Consider the following 22,614-nt stretch of genomic DNA (forward strand, 5'->3'; position numbering starts at 1 on the left):
TTTATTGAGAGAGATCGGATGTTTGTCTAGTGGAAGTTTTGACTCATGGTAAGGTAGCCACAGTGGGGTAATATGCAGGCTGCAAAGAACGTGTACCACGCAGATCACAAAATGCATATCATGTAAATAGGTCAGTGAGTTACTGCTTTTGTCTGAGAGATTCTTTTGCTATTTGCAGTTTATAAGTTAAAATCCTAACATTGAACAGTGAGCTATTAACCGTCATCAAAGAGCTGCATGAAAACTGCAAGGTATAGATTAGAACGTTATGATGTTTCCCTAGTCTTTCGTTTTCATAAGGTTGGAAAATGGGTTCATTAGGATGGAAATCAATTCTGATTATTAAAGAGAACCCCCAACCATGGTGTTATGTTTTAAATTCTGGGTTTGTGCTTCTCTAGTGTTGCAAAGCCATCTGTGCCCTGGGCAATCCCCAACTTTTTGCTGATTGGTACTGGTGGTACCTCACTCTGACCCTGGCGTCTGCCTAAATAGGCCCAGGGCCAGTGCTATGTTGAAAGAAACACAAATACAGTAAAAACACCTACATACACTAGGGTGTACTATGGGTTAAAGTACCTCTATGATTGGCATGACCTCTCCTATACGGCCCTAGTATCCGGTCCTCGGATGCTTGATTCCGTTCTAGGAAGGACATGGCTTTTGTAGTTCGGACTGGACTGTTCCCATGGGGCACAGGGTCAGAGCTGATTTGCATATCGCCATTGTCTAACCCAGGGTGGTGTGGAGTGCAAAAAAACAATGGATTTGGGCCCAGATCCTTGGACTGGGATGAATGTGTGACATTGATCCACATTCGGTCCATCGCCTGTTTTGTTTGCAAATTCCGCCATAAGTGCGCTGGGGATGCTCAGACGTGGGTCCCAGGCACTCCACACCACTGGAGTCAAGCTAGCCGGGCTGATGAGAGGTGTTACCTCGAAACCGGTCCGGTCCTCGGATGCTTGATTCCGTTCTGGGAAGGACATGGCTTTTGTAGTTCGGACTGGACTGTTCCCATGGGGCACAGGGTCAGAGCTGATTTGCATATCGCCATTGTCTAACCCAGGGTGGTGTGGAGTGCAAAAAAACGATGGATTTGGGCCCAGATCTTTGGACTGGGATGAATGTGTGACATTGATCCACATTCGGTCCATCACCTGTTTTGTTTGCTAGTACATAATAGGGCATGGGGATTGAAACTACCTTGAAGTCCCTAGTATATATTAGGGCATAGTGGTTTAGAGGCCAGCAGCCCTTCCTGCACTTGCACGTGGGCACTGCTGTAGCCTGAAGTCAGTTTAAAAGCAGGCCTGTGTTGGAGGACTGATTTTAAAATGCAAATTGTGCCGAATCTTGACTTTTGTGTTTGGGGCACTTACAAATTGATAAACTGCAATGTATCCCCAGGGGTTCCCCTAGGTGTCCCAGGGGTGAGAGGTCAGGTATCTATAAGGAGGACCCTTATAAAATGAGTGTTATATGCCCTGGGTTTAGAGAAATTGCACATTTCACTGCCTCCATTGTAGTAAAGTGCTTCCCAACATCAGCTTTTGTGCTAGGAGCACCGTGAAGTGAGGATCTGCAATATTTTTATATAATCAGAACCCCTAAAGTCTTTTCTATGTTTTCTAGGGGTGGGGGGTCCTGTAGGTATAAGGAGGATCCTTATATAGGCCCTGGTATTGGAGAAATTGGCTAGTTAATGTTTCCATTGCAGATCCCCAGCCCATAGGTTAACATTGCAAGAGGTTATTAATTAATAACTGGATAAAGGAAATCCATACAACTAGGATTAAAGGACTCAGAAGAATGTTAATGATAAATGCAAGAATTTGGTATTGTTGAATTTATTCTAAAATGTACAGACAAGAAGTTATAAGACTTTCTTATCTGCAAGCCACAATTCAGACCTCCGGTGCCCTGCCTCGATTGGTCAAAGGTAAGTGGATTGGACTAGCTGTTTGAAGAGGTGATGAATGACCCCTGGAGTTAGGAGGCCTGTCTGGGAGTAAAGGTTGCTGGCATAGGAATGCTAGATATGTCTAAACAAAAGGAGAGGCAGGGAGAGTAGAGTGACACTCTTATTCCCCGGTAATAGTCAATAAACAAGAAAAGAGTGTCCAATGGTTGTATTCGACCACAGTAAGGAGCAAGTAAACAGCTTCACTTAGGACGTTAAAGAAAGCCCTCACTCACCACCTCGTGATGACATGCTTCATCATCGGGCCCCACCAAAGAGACGAGTGTCCCTTTGGTGTGCTACAACGCCAGATTTACTGCGGAGCGGGTTGGTGAGTTCAGGCAGTGTTGTGCAAAGAAAATAAACTAGTGTGTGGTGGATGGTTAAAAAATAGTCCGTAGTGTATCAGAATTAACTTTATTCTAATGATCACTAAGGACGGGTTAATAAAAACTTATGTGTTGGAAATTCGTCCACAATTAGTTGAGTGGTAGTTTCCTAAATATCAGTCGACATGTTTCAGCCACGAAACGGTATGATTTTACCTGGCATTCAGCAGGACTCTGCGTGTGCTAAACCCTGGTGGTATGGACTCGCTAAGGCCCACCCTTACCTGGGGACGTGAAAGTGAAAATTAACAAAATGGTGTAAAGTGCAAAAAATTAGGAAGAAAAGATGTCTTCCTAATTACTCCTGGTTTAGGAGGCTTCCAGCTTTGAGGTTTCTGCACCTGTAGATAGAAATGACAAGGACGTACATACAGGACAAAACATACATTAAGTAATGAGGCTGATCACTTATGTCAATCCATAGTGCTCCAGTGTGTGGTTTAAGAGACATTCGTGGTAAAATAACAGTATAGTTATCACCACCTTGGCCCCTGGACTTTTAGCTGCTAGAAAGTGGGGAGTGCTGTGTATTATTCGTGCTACAAAATAATAGTGTTGGTTAAAAAAGGAAGAATATCTCCCTTGTTGCGATTAAAGTAAAATGCAGGCAAGATCGCGCTAACAAATTAAAATATCTCACTTTTGTGGTATTGAGGATTCACACCATGGGTCACAGGAGGGGGGTGGGAACGTAATTGGCACACCCTGCGAATTGTTAGAATAGAGAAGTCATTTGGCTTCTAAATAGAGGACTATATCTGCTCCTGCATAATTTCTGGGGATGGCCTATGGGCCAAATAGACTCTGTATGCCGGTGGCTGTGGAAGCTTTAGCTGCCCTACACCACTCAAATCTACATCAATCCCCACTCCTATCTACCCCACCTCACTCTAATCTACCCTACTCTAATCTACCCCCCATCAAGCCCACCCAGATCTACTCCAATCCAATCTACCACTATCTAACCCACCTCAATCTGCCACACCCCAATCTACCCCCACTCCCATCCAAATCACTCCACTCCAATCTACCGCACTTCAAACTATCCCACGCCAATCATCTTTCTTCAATCTACCCCACTCCAATCTACCCTACTCTAATCTACCTCTCCCCAATCTACCCCACCCAGATCTACTTCAATCCAATCTACCCCACCCCACTCCCACTCCCATCCAAACCACTCCACTCCAATCTACCCCACTTCAATTATCCTTCTTTAATCCACCCCACTCCAATCCAATCTACCCCACTACACTCCATTCTTCCCCAATCTCTCTCACTCCACTCTATCCAACTCCACTCAAGTTTCAAGTTTTTATTTGTTTATGTTTTGGAACTCTAGACAGAGGTCCACATAAAATCTTCCAACATCAACATTTAAACCATTATGAGCAGGTTACAAAAGAGCACATCTAATATAAATTCAAAAAACGTTTTAAAAAGTTAAAAATTATACAGCAGAACCTCTCATTTGGTGGATTATACATGGTATCGAGGAAAGCAGAAGAGGAGAGAATATTTAGTCTTAGACAAATAGGTCTCAACCATTTTAAACGATGATTTTTTTAAAGCCGGGCAAACAAATAGCACGTGTTTAACATCTTGATTGTAATTATAGCAGAAATTACACTTTACTGAAGAGCCATACCATTTTGATAACAGCATATTTAGAGGAAGAATGTCCGGTCTCAAGAGAAGCATAAAACGACGCACACCATGTGGGATATTCCATGAGACAAAAGGTTGGGGGATTCTAATTTGGTAATGGTTAATAAGAGGAGAGGGACCCCTTTTGGTGATAAGGGCCTCTTTATCCAAGTCAAAGCTTAGATTCCAGGAGGCCAGTTTTAGGGTCAGTTTTAGCTGGTAGGTAGATAAAGAAAAAAGGGTCAATTCATCTAGTTTCAGGAGTTTAACTGCTGATCTAAAATTCTTTATAATAATAGAATGTTCGTTTAGGGGACCAAGAAGTTCTTTTCGGATCAGGTATCTTAAGGTATCCGATTCACCCTTGGCCAAACTAAAAACCCAGCGTACTACCCCAGCAAGACCCTGGACCCATGCACTGCGTAAACCAAATTCCAGTCTAAAAGCTGCAATAGTGCACATAGTATTGACCGTACACAGTTTCCGTAGGATTTTTCCCTCTGTGGTGTTCAAAAAGCCCCAACTCCCCACTTCTAGTAGTTCTATGCCATATAGTGAGGTAGCTGGAATTTTTGCTCTAAAAACCTCCAATAGGTAGGCAAAATGCCTCTGGCCATCTATAGAGGGTATTAAGACCCCTCTCATGGGACATGGTCTTCCGAATGTTATTGGTTATATGGGCTTTCTCACTTAATGAACTGGAAACTATTTTCCCCCAAAAAGTATAGGATTGGACAACTTCCAACCGAAGGCCCCCTATATTCCAAAAAAAGTTCCCAAATTTTTGCTTTTTTCTTCCAGCCATACACATGACTTTACTCTTGGTTACATTTATCCTTAAGTGATGGGATTCTGTAAATTTGTGGAGCGCTTGTAACCGATTATTCAATCCAGTGGGGGTCAAATCCAGGATTAGAATATCGTCTGCATATAGCAGACATACTATTGGTTTGCCCCCCAAAGACGGGGCAATACCATCATTTAAGGAAAGAGATTGAGGAAGGTCAGATAGATAAAGTGAGAACAATAGTGGGGCCAACAGGCACCCTTGTTTTAACCCATTGGCAGATGGGATAGCTTGAGAAAGACCCCTTTCACCTCCCATAAGTATTTTACACCATGTGTCGGAGTGAAAATCCCGGACAAGATTTAATAGCTCGGGAGGCATGCCCAGGATCGATAGCTTTCTCCACAGCAAAGGGCGATCCACCTTATCAAAAGCTGTGGAGAAATCTATGAATGCTGCGTATAGTCTCCCTCCTCGGAGCTTGATGTATTTCTCCGATAAAACATGTAGTGCGGTCAGGTTATCTAAGGTGCCATGCCTTTTTCGGAACCCCGTCTGCTCGAGAGGCAATATATTATTCTCATCAACCCACTTATTAATTAATTGCAGGAGGCATTTAGAAAAGACTTTACCGACCGCATCGAGGAGGGCAATCTGTTGATAGTTTTGGGGTAAATTTCTATCACCCTTCTTATACAGGGGTATCAATATACTACCCTTCCAGGAGGGAAGGATTACAGAGTGTAAAAAACAAAAACTAAAGACTGGGAAAAAAATCTTACTCCAGATGTCACTATTCTGTTTTAGTACAGAAATAGGGAGCTCGTCAGGGCCCATTGCACCAGATGAGCGCATACCTTTGATAGCCAATTCGATAGTTTTTTCCGAGGGAGGAATAAGGCTGGAGTTAATCTCTTTTTCCCTGTAGGGGGCTATTACCTTATCATTTTCAGCGTACAGGTTCAAAATGTATTCTACCCATTTCTGTTCTCCAGTCGGGACAGGCAAGGATCTACATCTAAAACCACAACCTTCCCTGATCAGAGACCAGAATATCCTAGGTTGGCTAATAACGACCGCCTCCCGCAGTTTGATCCATACCGAATCCTCATTTTCCTTTTTTTGCTTAATTTTTAATCTTGTCCTCCTTCTTTTTAGTAACGCCAGTCTCTGATATCTTAAAGGGCTGTGCCTCAAATATTGTTCTCTTGTAAGTTTGTTTATTTCTACATTAAGTAACTTCTGAGCAATAGGAAGTTTTTAAATATGGGATTTCTTTGCTGGATTTTTAGCAACCAATGATATCCTATTCATGAAGTTAGAGAAACAAATTAGTTCAGAACCCTTCCAGTTAGACACATCATCAACTGCAATGTCTAAAAGGCACTTAATACCCTTGATAGCTCTAGAGTTCCAAAAACATCTTCCACAATGGGCTCCAAAATTAACCAAATTACCATCCAGGGACCATGGATCTGAAAGAGGAGGATTTAAATCTAATGAGATAGTAATTATTTTATGGTCACTGAAAGGAGTATAGGTAACCGTAAGGTCCTTAAGGAGGATAAAAGTTGACATGTCCACCACCACGTAGTCTATGATAGATTCCCCAGTGGTGGACTTGTGCGTATAATTTGCAGGCGTATCGGAGGGAAGCCTACCATTCACTATGACTCCGTCTATTTCATATAATTCTTCAAGAAATAATTTCCCTCTCTTAGTTGTTTTTATATTCCCGGGAAAAAGAGCTTGAGGTATCTGTAGGGAATTTTCTTTATGTTCGTTACGAAAGATTTCCCAACTAGAATTGGATACTTTACAATTAAAATCACCTACTATCATTATATGGGGTGAGATATCCTTTATCAGAAGTGATTTAATGTGGGTGAAGACCCTAACTAATATTGCGTTGTGACAGACATCAGGTGGAATGTAGACGTTTATTAGAATGATTGGATTGATTTTTGAGTTAGCAGAGTCAAATAACGTGACTACTTGAAATAAATTACTCGGGTCTATAAAATGGGAAAAGTTCCAATGGATCTTGGAGGACAGAAGACATGCTATGCCCCCTCTAGCATGGCCTCTCCTAGAAGGACTTGCTTTGCCCTCCAAAACAAAACAATCCTTCCCTATTGGAAAGTTCTCTATACACCAAGTTTCTTGAAGGCATATGACACTAAAGTCTAAGGCAAGTAAAAATGATAATTTTTTGGGGCAATTTCGTATTCCTGCAGCGTTCCAAGATACTATCTTGAGCTCTTTGTTAAAGATACGGTTGCGATTGCAATTTTTGCGAGGATTTTCTAGCTAGAATCCCAGGCAGCCAATTCCTTTGATGAACGGTCTCTACGTGAGCGCTTTGAGAATAGGCGAGAGGGGGTTTAAGGTATTCGACCTGCCGCCCATTTTTTGCAATGCTAATTTTTAGATCTTAAAAATCAGGGGGTATCATCCCTTTTCCAATTCCAGCAAGAGAAAACCAAGGGTTACCTCTTAGTCTATTAGTCAGGGGTTGTACCAAAAAGGGCATAACGTCTATCCCTTTACCCTGGAAACTTTCTGTTTTTTGGAGTATAAGATTAACCACAAGCTTGGAATAAAATCTCACCCTAGTTGAGGACCCAGCTTCAATGTTCATGATTTTTACTAGATCTATATCGTTGGTATGCAACAATTTCAAACCATCCATCTCATGGAAACATTGAAGGAGTGTAGATCTATTAAGAACAAAGTCCGAATCAAGTAGCGGAAAAAAGTCTAAGGTAAAGGTATCAAAGTTATCCAAGTCAATTTTCTTAGTAGGCCTGATTGATTCTATGTCCCCTCCTGCGAGATTAAGGAAAGGCCTCGCTAATAAGTTAAGGCTAGCTGGCTCTTGGGCAACATGATTTATGGGTTCAGCAAAAGGAATTATATTAGCGGAGCCCACAGGAGGCGGACCAGGCAAGCTTAGTGAGGGCTGCATAGGGAAGGAGGAAGACGGGATTTGAAAGGATTTAAGAGGAGAAAACGGAACAGCATCTGTATCTGGAAGAGCCGATGTCTCATACAACAATTTTTCTGCCCGCGGTTCCTCAATTGGATCATTGAATGAACTATTGAGGTGATTTTCAAAATTAATTTTCCTCTGCCTTTTCTTTGCAAATCTACGCAGCTGTTTCCTCCTCTTTCCGCCATTCTTTTTTAAGTGTGTTACTTTTCCCTTAGTAGATAACAATAAAACCTCATGTATTCCATCTTTAGTGGAGGGACAGAAAATAGGAAATAGCTCTTGGGATATTCCTTTCTCCGGGACACAGATGAAGTCAATATCGGAAATACTTTCCACCACACAATTATTCTCAATAACGTCTACCCTCTTTTTTGTGGATAGCCGCTGAGCCTATATTGATATTGCCTTTTCTATGTCTGGGGTCGGGGGATTCTTCAGTGAATCAGTTTGGACCGATACATTGGTTACAATTTTTTCCAGTAAAGGGTGAGCAACCCCGGTTGGGCTAGTATCCTTCCTTCCATTTCTCTCTAATAAAACCTTCAGTATTTGAGAAACAGTATCCAGAACGCAGTCAGAACCCCCAACAAACTTTTCCAAACAAAGATAGAATAGAAGCTAACAGATGTTCAAGGCAGGCCAATGATTCTGAGACTGGGTTTTCCTGACTAATGGGCCCATTTGAATCACTATTTAATGTATTAAATTGAGGACTATATGAAATGTTTAATTGGGGCATAGAAAGGAGGGAGTTATTTGCGGGAGTACCATTATAGAGTTGAAGCCCAGATGGTGTGGGTAACACCGGGGATTTCCTTGGATCTAACGACTTATCAATTGCATCCTCTATATATCTATTACATAAGTCCGTATCTATAACGGGGTCAGAGGCATCTATATTTTGTACCACCCCAGGAGAATTCTCCCGGGGAATTAGGGATTCACCCGGGGTTGGTATTTTATTATGCACTAGGACAACAGTAGAGTTTAAACTTGGGGCCAAAAGGCTATGGGGCAGGGGAAGGGCCAAATTTGTTTAAGGGATCAACAGTTTGCTGGCCTATCGTCGGAGTTTTAAATAAAAGTGAAAACTTCCCCGACTCCTCATATGAGGACTCTGTACAATCCTCCCTCTTAGGTAATAAGGTAGAGGGCGATAGAGCGAAATCCCTATTTTCTACATATTGAGTCGCCTCATCACCAACCTGAGAATTATCCTTTAAAGGGGGTATCACAATAAGATTTTTTTCTCTGCCTCTATCCCATAGACTGAAAAGTTGGGATTTGCCCTTTACCAGAGAAGCCTGGGATTCCTTATTTCGCAGTGGGTTAGACTTAGTTTTTGAGCAAGACCTACCTACCAAGAGTCTCCCAGACCTCAATTTCTTAGCAGTCATACCGTAATGTGTTCGGGGGACTTAAACCACAGTGCTGCCCACACAAAGGTATAAGATTCAATACAGGTGGAGCAGGGGTCCGCGCCGCCACGGCCTTTTCAGCCTCTGAGGGCCTCAGAGGTCCCGCCCTTTGCCCGGGCTTAGCTCGGCGCAAGCCCGCGCGCATCCTGCGTACGCGATTATGGGCTTTCCTATATACTGTAAGGGAGAGGGGGCGGGAAGAGTCGCAGGTGCGCCTGATGACTCCACCCCACTCCAATCTACCACACTCCATCCCACTCTACCCAATGTACTGCACTCTACTTCACTCCAATCTACCCCATACCATCCAAATCTACCCCACTCCTGTCTAATCTAACCCACTCCACCCCACTCTAATCTATCCTGCCTGGCCCTAAATTACCCTACTCCAGTGTACCCCAACTAATCCTCCCCACTCCAATCTACCCCAATCTACCCGACCCCAATCCATCCATCCCAATCTACTGCACATCACTCTATCCAAATTCACTCCAATATACTCCACTCCAAAGTACTCCACTACAAACTATCTCATTCCAATCTACCCCACTCCACTCCACTCCACCCTACCATAATCCACCCAACTCCACTCTATCCACTTCCCTCTAATCTACTCTACTCCAATCTTCCACAATCCACTGAACTCTACTCTTCCCTAATATACCCCACTCCAATCCACTCCACTCTACCCTGATCTGCCCCACTTCAGGCCAATCTACCCCCACTCTACCCAACTTCTCCACAATCTTTCCCTATTCAATCTACCACACTCTTTTTGCCTTTACTCAAGTCTGCCCCACTCCAATCTCCTCTACTCGATCTAAGTCTTCCCCACAACATCCCAAACTATCCCAATCCACCCTTTCCCAATCTACCCAACTCCACTCCAATCTACCTCAATATATGCCACTTCACTTTACCCCAGTCTACCCCACTCCACCTCAATCTACCCCAATTCATTCTATCCCACTCCAATTTACCATGCTAATCTACTGAACTCCCCCACTCCAATCTACCCCAATCCAGCCCACTCCATTGTATCCTGTTCCACTCTATGCCAATCTACCTCACTCTACTCTAATCCATCTACTCCATTCCAATCTACCCCACCCCACTCCATGGACAGATCCTCAGTTGGAGTGTAGGAGGGTCACCCCACTAAAATTACCCCCGAAGACGAAAAATAAAATGGGGATTCATTACAATTTTTTTTTTCACCCTCTCGTTCTGAACAGAGGGTCAGCCAGGGGTGGAGCCGCTGCACTACGACAGCAGCAGGGAGGAGGGTGGGCTGTTTTTGCACTTTTCAAATTGCGCGTGTCCATTTGGCCAGCTGTCTTGCAACGGCCAGCCAGACATACACAATTTGAAACCTCTAACCCAGCATTCTTAAAACAGCAGGGTTACAGTAGGCGCAGAGTGAGGCAATCCCTCAAATCAGGGTGCTGCTCTCACAGCATGAGAGCAGCACCAGGATTGGTTCTGCACTGCACCATCCAGTTCCTTTGAAGAGGTCTGGTTCGGAGGACGTGAGTGGAGGATGTCAACATCGGTTCGGGTAAGTATTGTTTTATTATTGACATTTGTCCAACGCCCGCCTCCCCAGATTCGACGTAGATGTCAGCCGCCACTACCCCACTCCATGCCGCTAACCTTTAGTCATGCTGAACAGCAGGCACACTGGTGCACATAATTTCTAAAACACATTGCCAAAGCCAATAGCTCTGGCATAGGTGAGACCTAGTGGCTTTGCAAATGCTTGTTTATACCTTCCACCGACGTGTGCTGAAGCCGTGTCACGGTGACACCCCCTGAAATATCAATGATCTACACAGAATCTACAAAAGAGACAGACCCATCTGGTGATCAGCTGCAAACCCTACTGCGGGGCTCAGAGTCCTGACTTCTGAACAGCAGATATCAACCCAGGCCTAAATTCGATTTGCATGCACTTTCAAACTGTGCTCCCCTTTCACCCACTGTAACGTGCGCCCCCCCTCCCAGCTGAATGTGATGAGACACCTGAGACTTCCATATCTCAGAAATATTCATTTGATTTGGAAGTATTTAGGCCCAGTGGCATTTTCCACTATTCACACTCCTGCCCTGCAAGTGACTGAGCTATGCCCGGGTAATTATTATTATTATTTTTATTATTATTATTTTTTGCCGCTTTATATAGCGAGCTCGATCGAAGACAGTGGAGCGCTTTAAATTTCACAAGGGCGCGTTCATTTATTGTAGAGAATGATTAGGTTTTTTGCTCAGAATCACAGGATGTTGAACCGACGTCATGACTCGATCCTGGTTAGCTTTTAAATCGGTAGCTCATGCCTTTAGGATACATCCTCTTCTGCGTTCAGAACAGTAAATTCGGTACAAGGTGGATTTTCCCCAATGTGGTCCTGAGGAGAGAATTAGAAAAAGTGAAGCAATGACAGTGTCAACTTACTGTGCAGAATATGCGCCAGCTTTGATTCAATCCACCTCGTTGCCTTGAATAGACCTCCAAATAGCAGCTGGAAACGAACCATGTCTACAAATTGACGCTTAGAGATGTTGGCAATTTCCACCCAAAGCTCAGACCTCCTTGGCTGCGAGATACTGAGGAAGCCGAGCAAACTTCACTCAAGCAGACTATCTGTGGAACCAAAAGAAGCAGCCGCAACACGCCTGCTCCCGTTTCCGTTGCAGAGCGGAGGCCGGCCCGCCGTCGCGCGCAGGAGTGCAGCGGTCTCCACGCGGCAGGCGCGCGCGAGCGCCGGGAAGCGGTGACACTGACGGGCGAGAGGGGAAGGTGAATCTTCCCGGGCGACAGGTGCTGTTGACAAGCAGTCTGTGTGCACACAACAAAGCGATAAACCGAAGCCGGGGGCTAGAGTGTAACAATTAGCCAGGCCGAGCCCAGGCGCTGTGCGCGAGCTCAAATTCCATCACCCAGGCAGTTTGGACAGAAACCGGTAAGGCTGGCTAGCGGTCACTATAGAGGTAAAGAGGTCTCCAGCAGCAGCAAAGGTGGGGGTTGTCATACCTATTATGCGGTGGAAATGCCAGCAGCATTAGCTCCCCCCGTGTCACTCACGGTGGCCATCACTGGAGGAGAGGGTACCGGCGACCGCTGCATGCACAGCCCGGTCCCTTTCAGGGCCACAACAATCCAATGTACCTTTCTCTGGCCGCCTGCGTCACCTGTATAATACTTTGTTTTTTTATAGTACTTTTTTTAGCACCAACTTTGCTATTTCACAACGCAAGGCGTCTAATTTTTCAACTTCAGAAGGATGAGGGCTTGAGTCAGCTGCACAGATCTCTCTTTTATGCACACAGCCGCCTCATGGTGATTTCTGTGCGCACAGGAGGTTTTGACACTATGTTGGAACAAGAAATAATTATGTGTAATACTTTTAAGGTGTGCTACTGTTTGTTGAACTGTCAATAACAAGCATTGGCATAGCCAATTGGTCTTGCCTTTGGGACCTGCAGATTTACATACAAACAGCAACAAAAGGGAATGATCTGAACAAGCACCAAATAGGAGAGTGGCTTGCTCACAAGGAAAGGCAGGGCACAGCGGCCCCCACCCTCCCCGAGTCCCCTGGTGACCGAAAGTGATTGAGCCACTTCCAGGTCACAAAGGGAACAAAGGCCAGGCCGGTTAGATCGGGCCTGGCCGATGAGGGGTTAAAAGGCAGTGGAGCGCGAGAGTCTGCCTCTTGGATTCCTGCGCGCCACAGCCTGCCCTTCCAGCCTCTAGGAGGCTGTCATTATTTTTCTCCACCCTTGCTAGGGGGCTGTATTATGATTTTGTCCTTATCTTTCCAGATTGTTGTTGTACATAAATTAGGAAGGCAGCAGGACACGGCTCCCAGTAGTTAAGTTGGATTTATTAAGTTACAAAGAATAAGTTAAGACAGCAGAGCACAAAGCCTCACAACTGACCAGACCAACTGCCAGGGCTAGAATCCCAACACACCAGATAGAACACAGCTAGGTAAGAAGATAGAAACACAAAGAAAGGACTAAAGAAACCAAGAAGCCATATAAAGGTAAGTATGAATTTAGAACACATCTTCCCCCCTTACAAACAACACATATGAAAACCTCAAATACATAAGAAGATAAAGCATGGAAAACACAGAGAAGAAAACGTATAACACTTAGGAGGTCAAAGACCTCATGAACTTCCAGAACAGGGAAAAAATAATCAGGATCAAGAAGTGACATAAGATGAAGATCACTATGACCACCTTCTCCCCTTCAATTGACAAAAATGAAGAGTCAGTCCACTCTCTACGTTCCATCATCGTGGCCACCAAAAACAGAAATAGAGAGTTTGCTTTCTCCAACAATAATTGTCCAACGCAGATATTCGCTATTAAGAAGGTATAACAGTTCTGGAAGGATACTCCCGAAGAAAATTTGGATCTAGACTTCTTTCAGTCCAAAAGTTAGTTCTGAACCAGGTGTCCAAGTTCAGGGTCTTTCCTTCGGGTTAAAAGCCTCAGATTGTTTTTAGGCTTCCGAAATCTCTTAAATTTCATTTCTCAAGCTCTAGTCCTTCACGAACCACAGTCGTGAACCCTGCCGGACCTGGGACTCTCTTCATCCTCTCCCGGTACAGGTTGTGGGAGTTTTGTCTTGTACCGGTCCTGGGACGTCATCTGTCCACTCCCGGTACTCCTCCTCCGGTTCTGGGACATCCTTTGTCCTCACCCGGTCCTAAATCAGGAACTTTTGTCCCCTTCCAGTCCAGAGACATTCTTCTGTCCCCACCCATCTCTTGGTTTAGCGGGTCCTGGAATTTACTTAGTTCCCTTCCAGTCCAGGGATGTTTTTCTGTCCCCACCCATCTCTTGGTTCAGCGGGTCCTGGAATTTACTTTGTTCCCTACCAGTCCAGGGACATTTTTCTGTCCCCACTCAACTCTTGGTTCAGCGGGTCCTGGAATTTACTTTGTCGTCTCTCCTTTGTTCTCTTTGTTCTTTTTTGAAAAAAAACCTTTGTCTCCTTAGACCACAAGAGTCTCCATCTAGGTCTACTGTGGCACTCCCACTTCCACATGAGACCACTTCTGGGACGATTGTCCCCTCCTGGTTTTGGAACTTTTTCCCCCCTCCGGTCCTGGGACTTCCTTGTCCCCTCCCGGTTAGATTCTTGTAGTATGAATTTACAACAGTTGTCATGGATCCGACGTGGAGATCCGAGCGGCAAAGGCGGTGTCGGCAGATCGTGGACACTGGAGCGGGCAGCTGTTACCTCGCTGAGGTGGTGTTCGGCTGTGGGCCCCGGTCGGCCGGGTGATGTACAGAAGGTGACGGCAGAGAGCGGAGCGTGGCAGGACAGGATGTCAAGGAGCAGACATGGAGATCGGAGCAGTAGAAGGAGCGTTAGGAGCGGTGTCGTCAGATCGTGGACACTGGAGCGGGCAGCTGTTACCACGCTGAGGCGATTTTTAGAATCTACAGAGGGTCGCGGCTGAGAGCGGCGCGTGGCAGGAACGGTATGTTCTGAACGGGTAAGGTGGGGGTCTCCGCCCCGGGTGGGGCTGACTCCAGAGTCAGAACAGGACACGCAGCCTTTAGTGCTGATGTTAATGTGCAGGCCTGGCACTCCATCTGCTGTTGCTTATGGCCATGGGCTACCCAATGCAACCAGCAGTTTTTTCCCCGTATTTCAGACGCAATATGTTTAAACGCTACCCGTGGTGTGTAGAGTTATGTAGTGCCCAGGCCATAATAAAAAAAATAAAAAAAAAAAAAAAACACCCATCGGACAGCTGGTAGCATGCTGAGGCGGTATTAGGGGCTGCGGAGTCGCTGCATGTGTAGTGCTAAAAGGCTGGGCGAGAGCGCTAGGGGCTGCCGGAGGCGCCGGGTGTGTAGTGCTAAAAAGCTGACTGGGAGCACTTTAGTGTGCTTGGTCAGGTGCAGTGACTGAAGGCCCAGTATTCTTAATGGTGGGAGCACTGGGCATTGAAGAACATAATTAGCGCGGTGCAGAGCGTGAGCCCACGAGGGTGGGGAGCTGGGTACAAGTTCGAAAGAAAAGTTTGCTGGGGCAGCCATGGGGGGCAGGATCTTGCCGCACTGGCACAGTAAGGAACGCGATTTCAAGAGGGTTTCCAACAACATGGTTTCTGCAGTAGGGTTGTCTACCACCTTGTAGGTGATGTGCTGTACGTCTAAAATTTAGGAAATAATTTTATAATTGCATGCCTTACAGTTGCAAAAGATAGTGCTGTCATGGCCGGACTGAGAACAGAAACCGGCCCTGGCAAACTGCTCAGCTGGCCGCCAGTTTTTCTATGCTTTGGTACCGTATTCTATCGCTTGGTTTGAAAGATGGGAGCCATATGGAGAGAAATCGGTTGAGCTGCGGCTTAGGTTCATTGTTTAATTTGGACTCTGGCACTCGGAGCCACTCTATTGATTGGAACGGATAAAGGCAGGGTGGCAATTTTGTTCACTTAGGGTAGAAAGAGAGTGCCTATGGTCTAATGGTACCTGTTCCTAAAAGCAGCTAAAGGCTTTGAGCTCTGTGTTGTCAGACGGGTATGGGCTGGTTTTCAGCGTTTAGCGTTGCAAGCCAATGTTGTGATAGCCACAGGATAGACACGAGCCCTGACTTACCTCTTAATCAGGGGACTCATAAGTCTATTTGCAAACCCAGCGTACTGAATGCATACCGAAGCAATCGGTCTAACAGGTTTTTGAGATCCTTCGAAATACAAGTCTAGAACTAGCTGCTTGTGCTACCATCTAGTGGGCATGTCAAACAATTTCGGAAAGGATTTTATAATTACATGCCTTTTTAGACGTAATAGATGCATTTTTCTTCTTTGGGAAGACATTTCATGAAAATATGCCAGCGCTGACAAATGGTTTACAGTTGCCAAAAAGTAGTGCTTTCGTTGTGGCATTTTTTCTAGGGTTTGGGACACTAATCAATCACTTGGTGTGAAAGTGGGAGCCATACGGGGGGACATTGGTTGAGCTGCGGCCTATGTTGTACAGTTGCTACTTTGTTATAAGGATAGGGGACAGCCTGGACTGCAGTGGCAATGGCATAGTGGGCTGCAAGTTGCAATATAAATTGGGTAAATTACTGAGTTCTGTTGCAGGTGTGGGTGAGCGTTAAGCGACAAGGGAGAGGTTGTCTGGCACCAGCCTGCGAAACACAACATTATTTCAATGCACCAACATTGTTATTAGATTTGTATGATCTGTAAAGTTTTGCTTACCGGCGCACTTTGTTTAGTACTTGTACTTCAAAATATCTCGTCATCTCTTAAGGCAGGGCTTTCAGTGGGCCGGGTCTTCCGGGGGGTTCAACACCTGGAGTTTATTGTTAATGGATGGCATCGAAACGGTACTCTGTCGGGCTCCGGACTGCAGGCACATCATGTGCGGGTGCTCACACTGCTCACCTCCGCTAGTGGAACAGTTACGGCATGAAGGCGTGCCAAGTGAGCGTTGTAGGGGAAGGGAAATCCTTTAAAGAGTAATTTCCTCTCCGGATTTCCCCTTTCTTTTTTTTGAAACCTAGGAGCAGCAATATTGTCGTGGGCTTCAAATATAAGGTTTTTCAATATTATATACAAACCATGGTGGCTGCTTATTTATCTTATACAACGAACAGCCATTGACAAAGCCAATAGTCCTGACTTATAGGTATGATACTTGTACTATATATCTTGGTGTAATACATGAAAAACTACGAACTGTGCGGCACATTATGCTAAGCACGGATGTTAACCACGTTTCTTTGAGACGCCTCAGTTTTTTCATCCCACCTAAAGCTCAGTCTTATGGCACATTAAGTGAGCACGCGCTGAGAGCTGATGGTACTATGATGTATGATACTACTGTTGGGAATACTAGATATGCAAGGTTGGAGTTTCTGCAGCAAGCAGTTGAGGATTGCAAAACAGAAGCGTTTATTGGCTTGTGAGGTGCGTTATCATGGCACTGTAGTCCACCTCAAAGAATATATATGATAAATACACCTATAATAGAATAAATTCTTGGGGTGACGTCAAATTCAAGACTCGGGTCTCTTGGTGGAAGGGCACACCGTTGGGGCAGAAGTGGAAGAGTTCTGGGTCACAGGGGGCCAATACACCCTACGGTTTGCATGCAATTGCCTTTCGGCGTTTTTCCTTAGCCCCCACAGTGTGACTTAATCAGGGACTCCAAACAGCTAAGCACTTTCTACTTGGGAATGATGTCAAGTTGCTCTGTTGGGGGTACTTTGCATAAAAAATACCGATTCCTTTGGATCGAACTGTTAAGTCCGGTCCCTAAAAGGGGCCAGTTTCTGAGCTGTCCCGGTGCTGGCAGCCATTGTACAAGGTTGGGCTAGGCACACTCAGTTGCTGGCCAGGGGATAATGCAACTAAGGCCTTAAGCAAAATGGAGCTTCTATGCTTCCAGGACTGTCGCGTAATGATGCTAGTACTTATGGTGCAGGCGCTAGGTTGTGCAGCTTTCAACAGAGAACATGCTTAAACACATACAAATGGGTCCTCATGTTGTGCGCTTAGGATATGTTATGGGCTCTCAACATCATGTCTTATTTCAACTATGGAGGATTTACAACGCTCCGAGTTCCTTAGCTTCAGGTCAACAGCCCTGAAAAAAGCCGACGCATGACTACACTAATTGGAAGCTCTCTCATTTGAAAGTAAGAAGTCAATGTTACTCATGTAACAAAAATGGGGAGCCCAAGTAGCGGGGGTGTCGTGTCACACAGATACGCGCATACATGTATGGGTGGACGGACTTCGGGAATACCAATAGCATTAGCCTGGCAAGAAATGTGCTAGGCGGCAGCATACCTTTTAGTAACCATGAATGTGCTATTTCTTTTTTTTTATTTCAAATCATTTTTATTGAAGTAGAAGAAAGCAAAAGAAACACAGTACAATAATTCTTCCGTTACAGAGATGACTGATACATTTAGCGATGTACAATTACACAAAAGCAAAGAATATGAAAATAAAGTAAGACAGTGCTTGCTAAGTTGAGGTACAAGTACATATATAACGCTCAGTGCATGGATACAGAGGCAAGGGCCCTTAGGAGAACAAATAGAGCATTTCTCAAATACTACAGGGGGAACGTGACAGTACAACAGCGACTGCCTCAGGGAGGCTTATAGTGAAAAGAGGAGGCGTCCAATGATTTCCACAGCTTCTTATTTGACGGCCTCCATGTAGATGCCTGAAGTGCCGGATTGCTAGCACCCCTCAGGAATGATAACCACTCCTGCCAGATTTTGAAGTGCACCTCATGCGCACTTTTCCACTTGCACAGAACCACCTTACAGGCCAATGTAAGCATTAAGTCCAGGAGCAGGCGGTCTTGATCATTTGACAGCTGCGGGTCAAGGGCTCCTAAGATCACATATACGAAGGACCGTGCAGGTTTGATCTTGAAAACGAAAGAGATGCAGTCGAATATTCTATCCCAATAAGCTCCTAGAGCAGGACAGTAAAACAACATGTGAGCAAGATCCCCTGGACCTGACTGGCAGTTCCAGCATGTTGATGAGTCTCTTAATTTACATTTAAAGAGTCTATCCGGAGTCCAGAACGCCCGGTTTATAAGCATATATTTTGTCTGGAATAGGATGGGAGATACTTTATGGGTAAGAGCAGCCTTATGGATTATTTCCCAATCAAAACATATTCCCGTTGGGTTCGGTTCAGCCTCCCATTTCAATTCCACCTTTTTATGAGTTTTCGTGGGTAGAGGTAATAACAATTTATAAACCCTAGAGACAAAGTGACCCGCATACATAAATCGAGGGAGATGGAGTATTAACCAAGGGGTGTAGGGAGAGAAGTTACGAGCGGTCAGAGCAGCTTTGATTTTCAAGAATTCATAAAATTCCATCGGAGTAAGGTCATATTTCTGTTGCAAGGTCGAGAACGGGATTGGACCTTTATCATCATACAAATCCTTTGCTAAGTTAATGCCCTTCCCGGACCATGATTCCCAGCCCAGTCTATCTACGTTATGCTTAAGATAGGGGTTTCCCCACAAGGACAAGAAAGACGACCTAGTGAATGTTAACCTTGTTTTGTGTGTGAGGTCTAGTCTAAGTAACGCCCGTCTAGTATTCAGGATTATATATTTGGAGTGTGGTAAATGTTTTAGGTCCATAGTGAGGAAGGATGCAAGAGGGGCATGATTTACTAAGGATTCCTCAATATTGATCCATATCGGAGTATAGAGAGGGGAATTTGTCAACCATTGGGCACCTTGTTTGCAGAGGAATGCTGTCTGGTAATTCCTGAAAGAGGGCAGGCCCAGGCCGCCTTTATCTTTCGCTAATTGCAGCTTTTTTAGTGCAATCCTGGCTTTCTTGCCACGCCACAGGAAGTTACCAAACAGTTTGTCTACTCTAGTAATAAAATTGTCCGAAAACGACATAGGGAGCATGCTAGCTAGATAGTTGACCAACGGAGTAGTCATCATCTTGAGCGTCTCCGCTCTGCCCCACCAGGAGATGAACTTCGGAGACCACCCTTCCAATAGTGTAGCTATCTTCTTTAAAGTTAGTTCCTCATTTATCTTCAGAGTGGAAACCAGATCTTTGTCGAAGTCCAACCCCAGATATTTAAAACAGTGAGGCTGCCAGGTAAGACCAGAGTCCCCAATGATACCTTTGTCCCCTATGTTGTTCAGGAGTTTAACCTCCGTTTTATCTTTATTGAGCTTGTAGCCAGATACCTTGGAGAATTCATCGATGTCAGCCATAAGTGCAGGAATTGCTTCATCAGCTCTCTCAGATAAGACAAGCACATCATCCGCGTATGCTGTTAATTTAACCGTACAATCCCCAAATGTAATGCCCGCTATATGAGCGTCGTTCCTTATGTGATACAAGAACGGTTCGATCGCTAGTAAGAACAATGAGGGAGATAGGGGGCATCCCTGTCTCGTGCCCTGCTTTAGACAAAAGGAGGAGGAAAAGGAACCACCCGCTCGAACCCTTGCTGAGGGGCAGCAGTATAAGGACATTACCAATCTCGTAAAGGTGTCACCTAGGTTGAATTTATGTAGGACTGCTTCGAGGAAGGACCAATCTACCTTGTCGAAGGCTTTTTCGGCATCCAACGTTATAGCTACTGTGGGTGTGTCTATTAATTTCGCCTTTTCTAATACATGTGCTAAAATCCTCCTGTTGTCGCTGGACAACCTATTTTTAAGGAACCCTGCTTGGGACGGATGAACTAATTGGGGAAGGACCTTCTGAAGGCGGGCAGAGAGTATCATAGCTAAGATCTTGCAGTCTATATTAATCAGTGATATGGGTCTGTAGTTTTTCGGGAGCGAAGGATCTTTACCCTCCTTAGGGAGAACTGCAATGATCGCTTCTGCCAGAGTGCCTCCGACCTCACCTGAGTTATTTATTTCCTGAAATAGACGAAAAAGGGGCTCAACTAAGAGGGAGGAAAAGGTCTTGTAGAATTTCGCCGTGAAGCCATCAGGCCCCGGGGCCTTCCCTGTCTTCAGATTTTTAATTGCATTCTCTATTTCTACAGCATCAATTGGGCAGTTAAGACTAACCTGGTCCTCGGCAGATAGCCGTGGAAGAACACATCCATCCAAATACGCCTTAGTCTTGTGTCCCTCCACCTTTTCATTTTTTGCATATAGATCTTCATAAAATACTTTGAATACGTCTGCTATTTTGTCTGGTTCGGAATGTAACTCCCCTAAGGCATCTTTAATGACATTGATAGAATTCTTCTGGACCTTAAACTTCAGATACGAAGCTAGACTCTTACCAGCCTTATTGGAGTCGCATAGCATAAACCTTCTTCTCTTATCAAGCCAAACCCCCGCCCTTTCACTAACTATTTTATTATATTCATATTTTTTATTTGCCAAGGCATGAAGAGACACGTCATCCCTATTCTGCAGATGTTCACTTTCCAAAGTTATAATTTCCTTCTCTAAGGCCTCAAGGTTTGCGTGATAGTCCCTGTTCATTGCTGATCTGATTTTGATGCATACACCCCTTATCGTGCTTTTCAATGCCTCCCACCTGATAAGATCAGTCGTGTCCCCCTCTTTGTTATCCTGCAGATAGGAAGAGATCGCAGATAGCAACGTGGCCCTATGTTGCTCCTTTCCCAGGATTTCGTCATTCAGGCGCCAGGACGTCTGGCGAGAGGAGGGTACAACATTAGCAATGGATAAGGAGATACATGAGTGGTCAGACATTACACGTGGTTCAATAGAAGTGGACTCTATTCTAGGGATTCCGTTGTGAGACATGAGGATGTAATCGATTCGAGAGTACGAATCGTGTGGCGAGGAATAAAAAGTGTAATCCCTTTCCGAGGGGTTTTGAAGCCTCCATGTGTCTACCAGGTGAAAGCGTTGACATAAATTAAGGAAAGCTTTATGTGATTTATTTGATGTGAAGGGACAATGGGAATCTCTGTCTAGAGTAGCATCCATCGGAAGATTGAAATCCCCGGCCAATATGTGAACAGCATCATCGGGGACATTTCCAACATGCTTATTCAGATCTTCCCAGAATTTGAGGTCACTGGTATTAGGAGCATAGATGTTCGTGACATAAAACTCTGTCCTGTCTCTGCTCAGTTTGGCTGTGATCCACCTCCCGTCTATACTCGCCTCAGAGGACAAAATTTCCACCTTAGATTTCTTTGCAACCAGTATCAGAACACCATTCTTTTTATTCACAGCCTCCGCACCCACAACCTCATTATAATACTTATTTCTCAGGTGGTAAAATTGCTTAGCTTCGAGCTTCGTCTCCTGCAATAACACAATGTCACCCCTCAATCTCCGTACGTTATCTTCTGTCTCTTTACAGGTTGGTTTAGACCTTTAACATTAAGAGATAATATTTTCAGTTGGTCGACATTACACACTCCCAACGGAGTACTGATTGCATTATGCGACATCATTAGTTCTTACTTTCATAGGTACAATTACATCTCTCACATAATACAAACCGCAACACGGTAGATTGAAAACGCTCTTGGATCTATGGAGCCCACAAGCGTGGAAGAAGAGCCCACCACCTGACCCTCCACTGAGCATCAAATCAGAATAGACTGCGCAAGCACAAAAGGACAAAACTAGAAAAAGACACAGAACACACAGCCCAACCCAAAATCCCCTCACCCCCCCACCCTCCCCACCCCAACTGTATATAGCAGGCATGGTGACTGGAAAGAGACTGCGGTAACACTGCAACTTCCCCGTGCACGTATACATACTTAGAAGATTGTGGAACAGGGAACTGGTACGACATGTTTATAACAGGTATGTCAACGACCATTAAGTAAGGCAACAAAGGTACGCTAATGCCCAAGGGGCCTCTTCAAGGAAAGAAGCGTGATAGTCATGTAGTCCTGCGGGCCATAG

The 22,614-nt window shown here is 44.9% G+C and overlaps 1 protein-coding gene across 2 annotated transcripts in view; it reads right to left on the reverse strand.

The window, feature by feature from the left end:
* The window catches only part of B4GALT3 (beta-1,4-galactosyltransferase 3), a 397,975-nt gene that overhangs the window by 162,447 nt on the left and 212,914 nt on the right, over positions 1-22,614 (reverse strand). The window contains exon 1 of one of the 2 annotated variants that reach the window (XM_086945028.1): positions 11,652-11,769. The exons of the other annotated variant lie outside the window; for it this stretch is intronic. Coding sequence (XP_086801154.1) covers positions 11,652-11,733 — 82 coding nt within the window. The 5' untranslated portion in view covers positions 11,734-11,769. Of the gene's footprint in view, positions 1-11,651; positions 11,770-22,614 lie in introns of those variants that run through there. 2 annotated transcript variants of the gene reach the window in all.

The sequence above is a fragment of the Lissotriton vulgaris genome, chromosome 12 (assembly GCF_964263255.1).
Source record: "Lissotriton vulgaris chromosome 12, aLisVul1.2, whole genome shotgun sequence".
Taxonomy (NCBI): Eukaryota; Metazoa; Chordata; class Amphibia; order Caudata; family Salamandridae; genus Lissotriton; species Lissotriton vulgaris.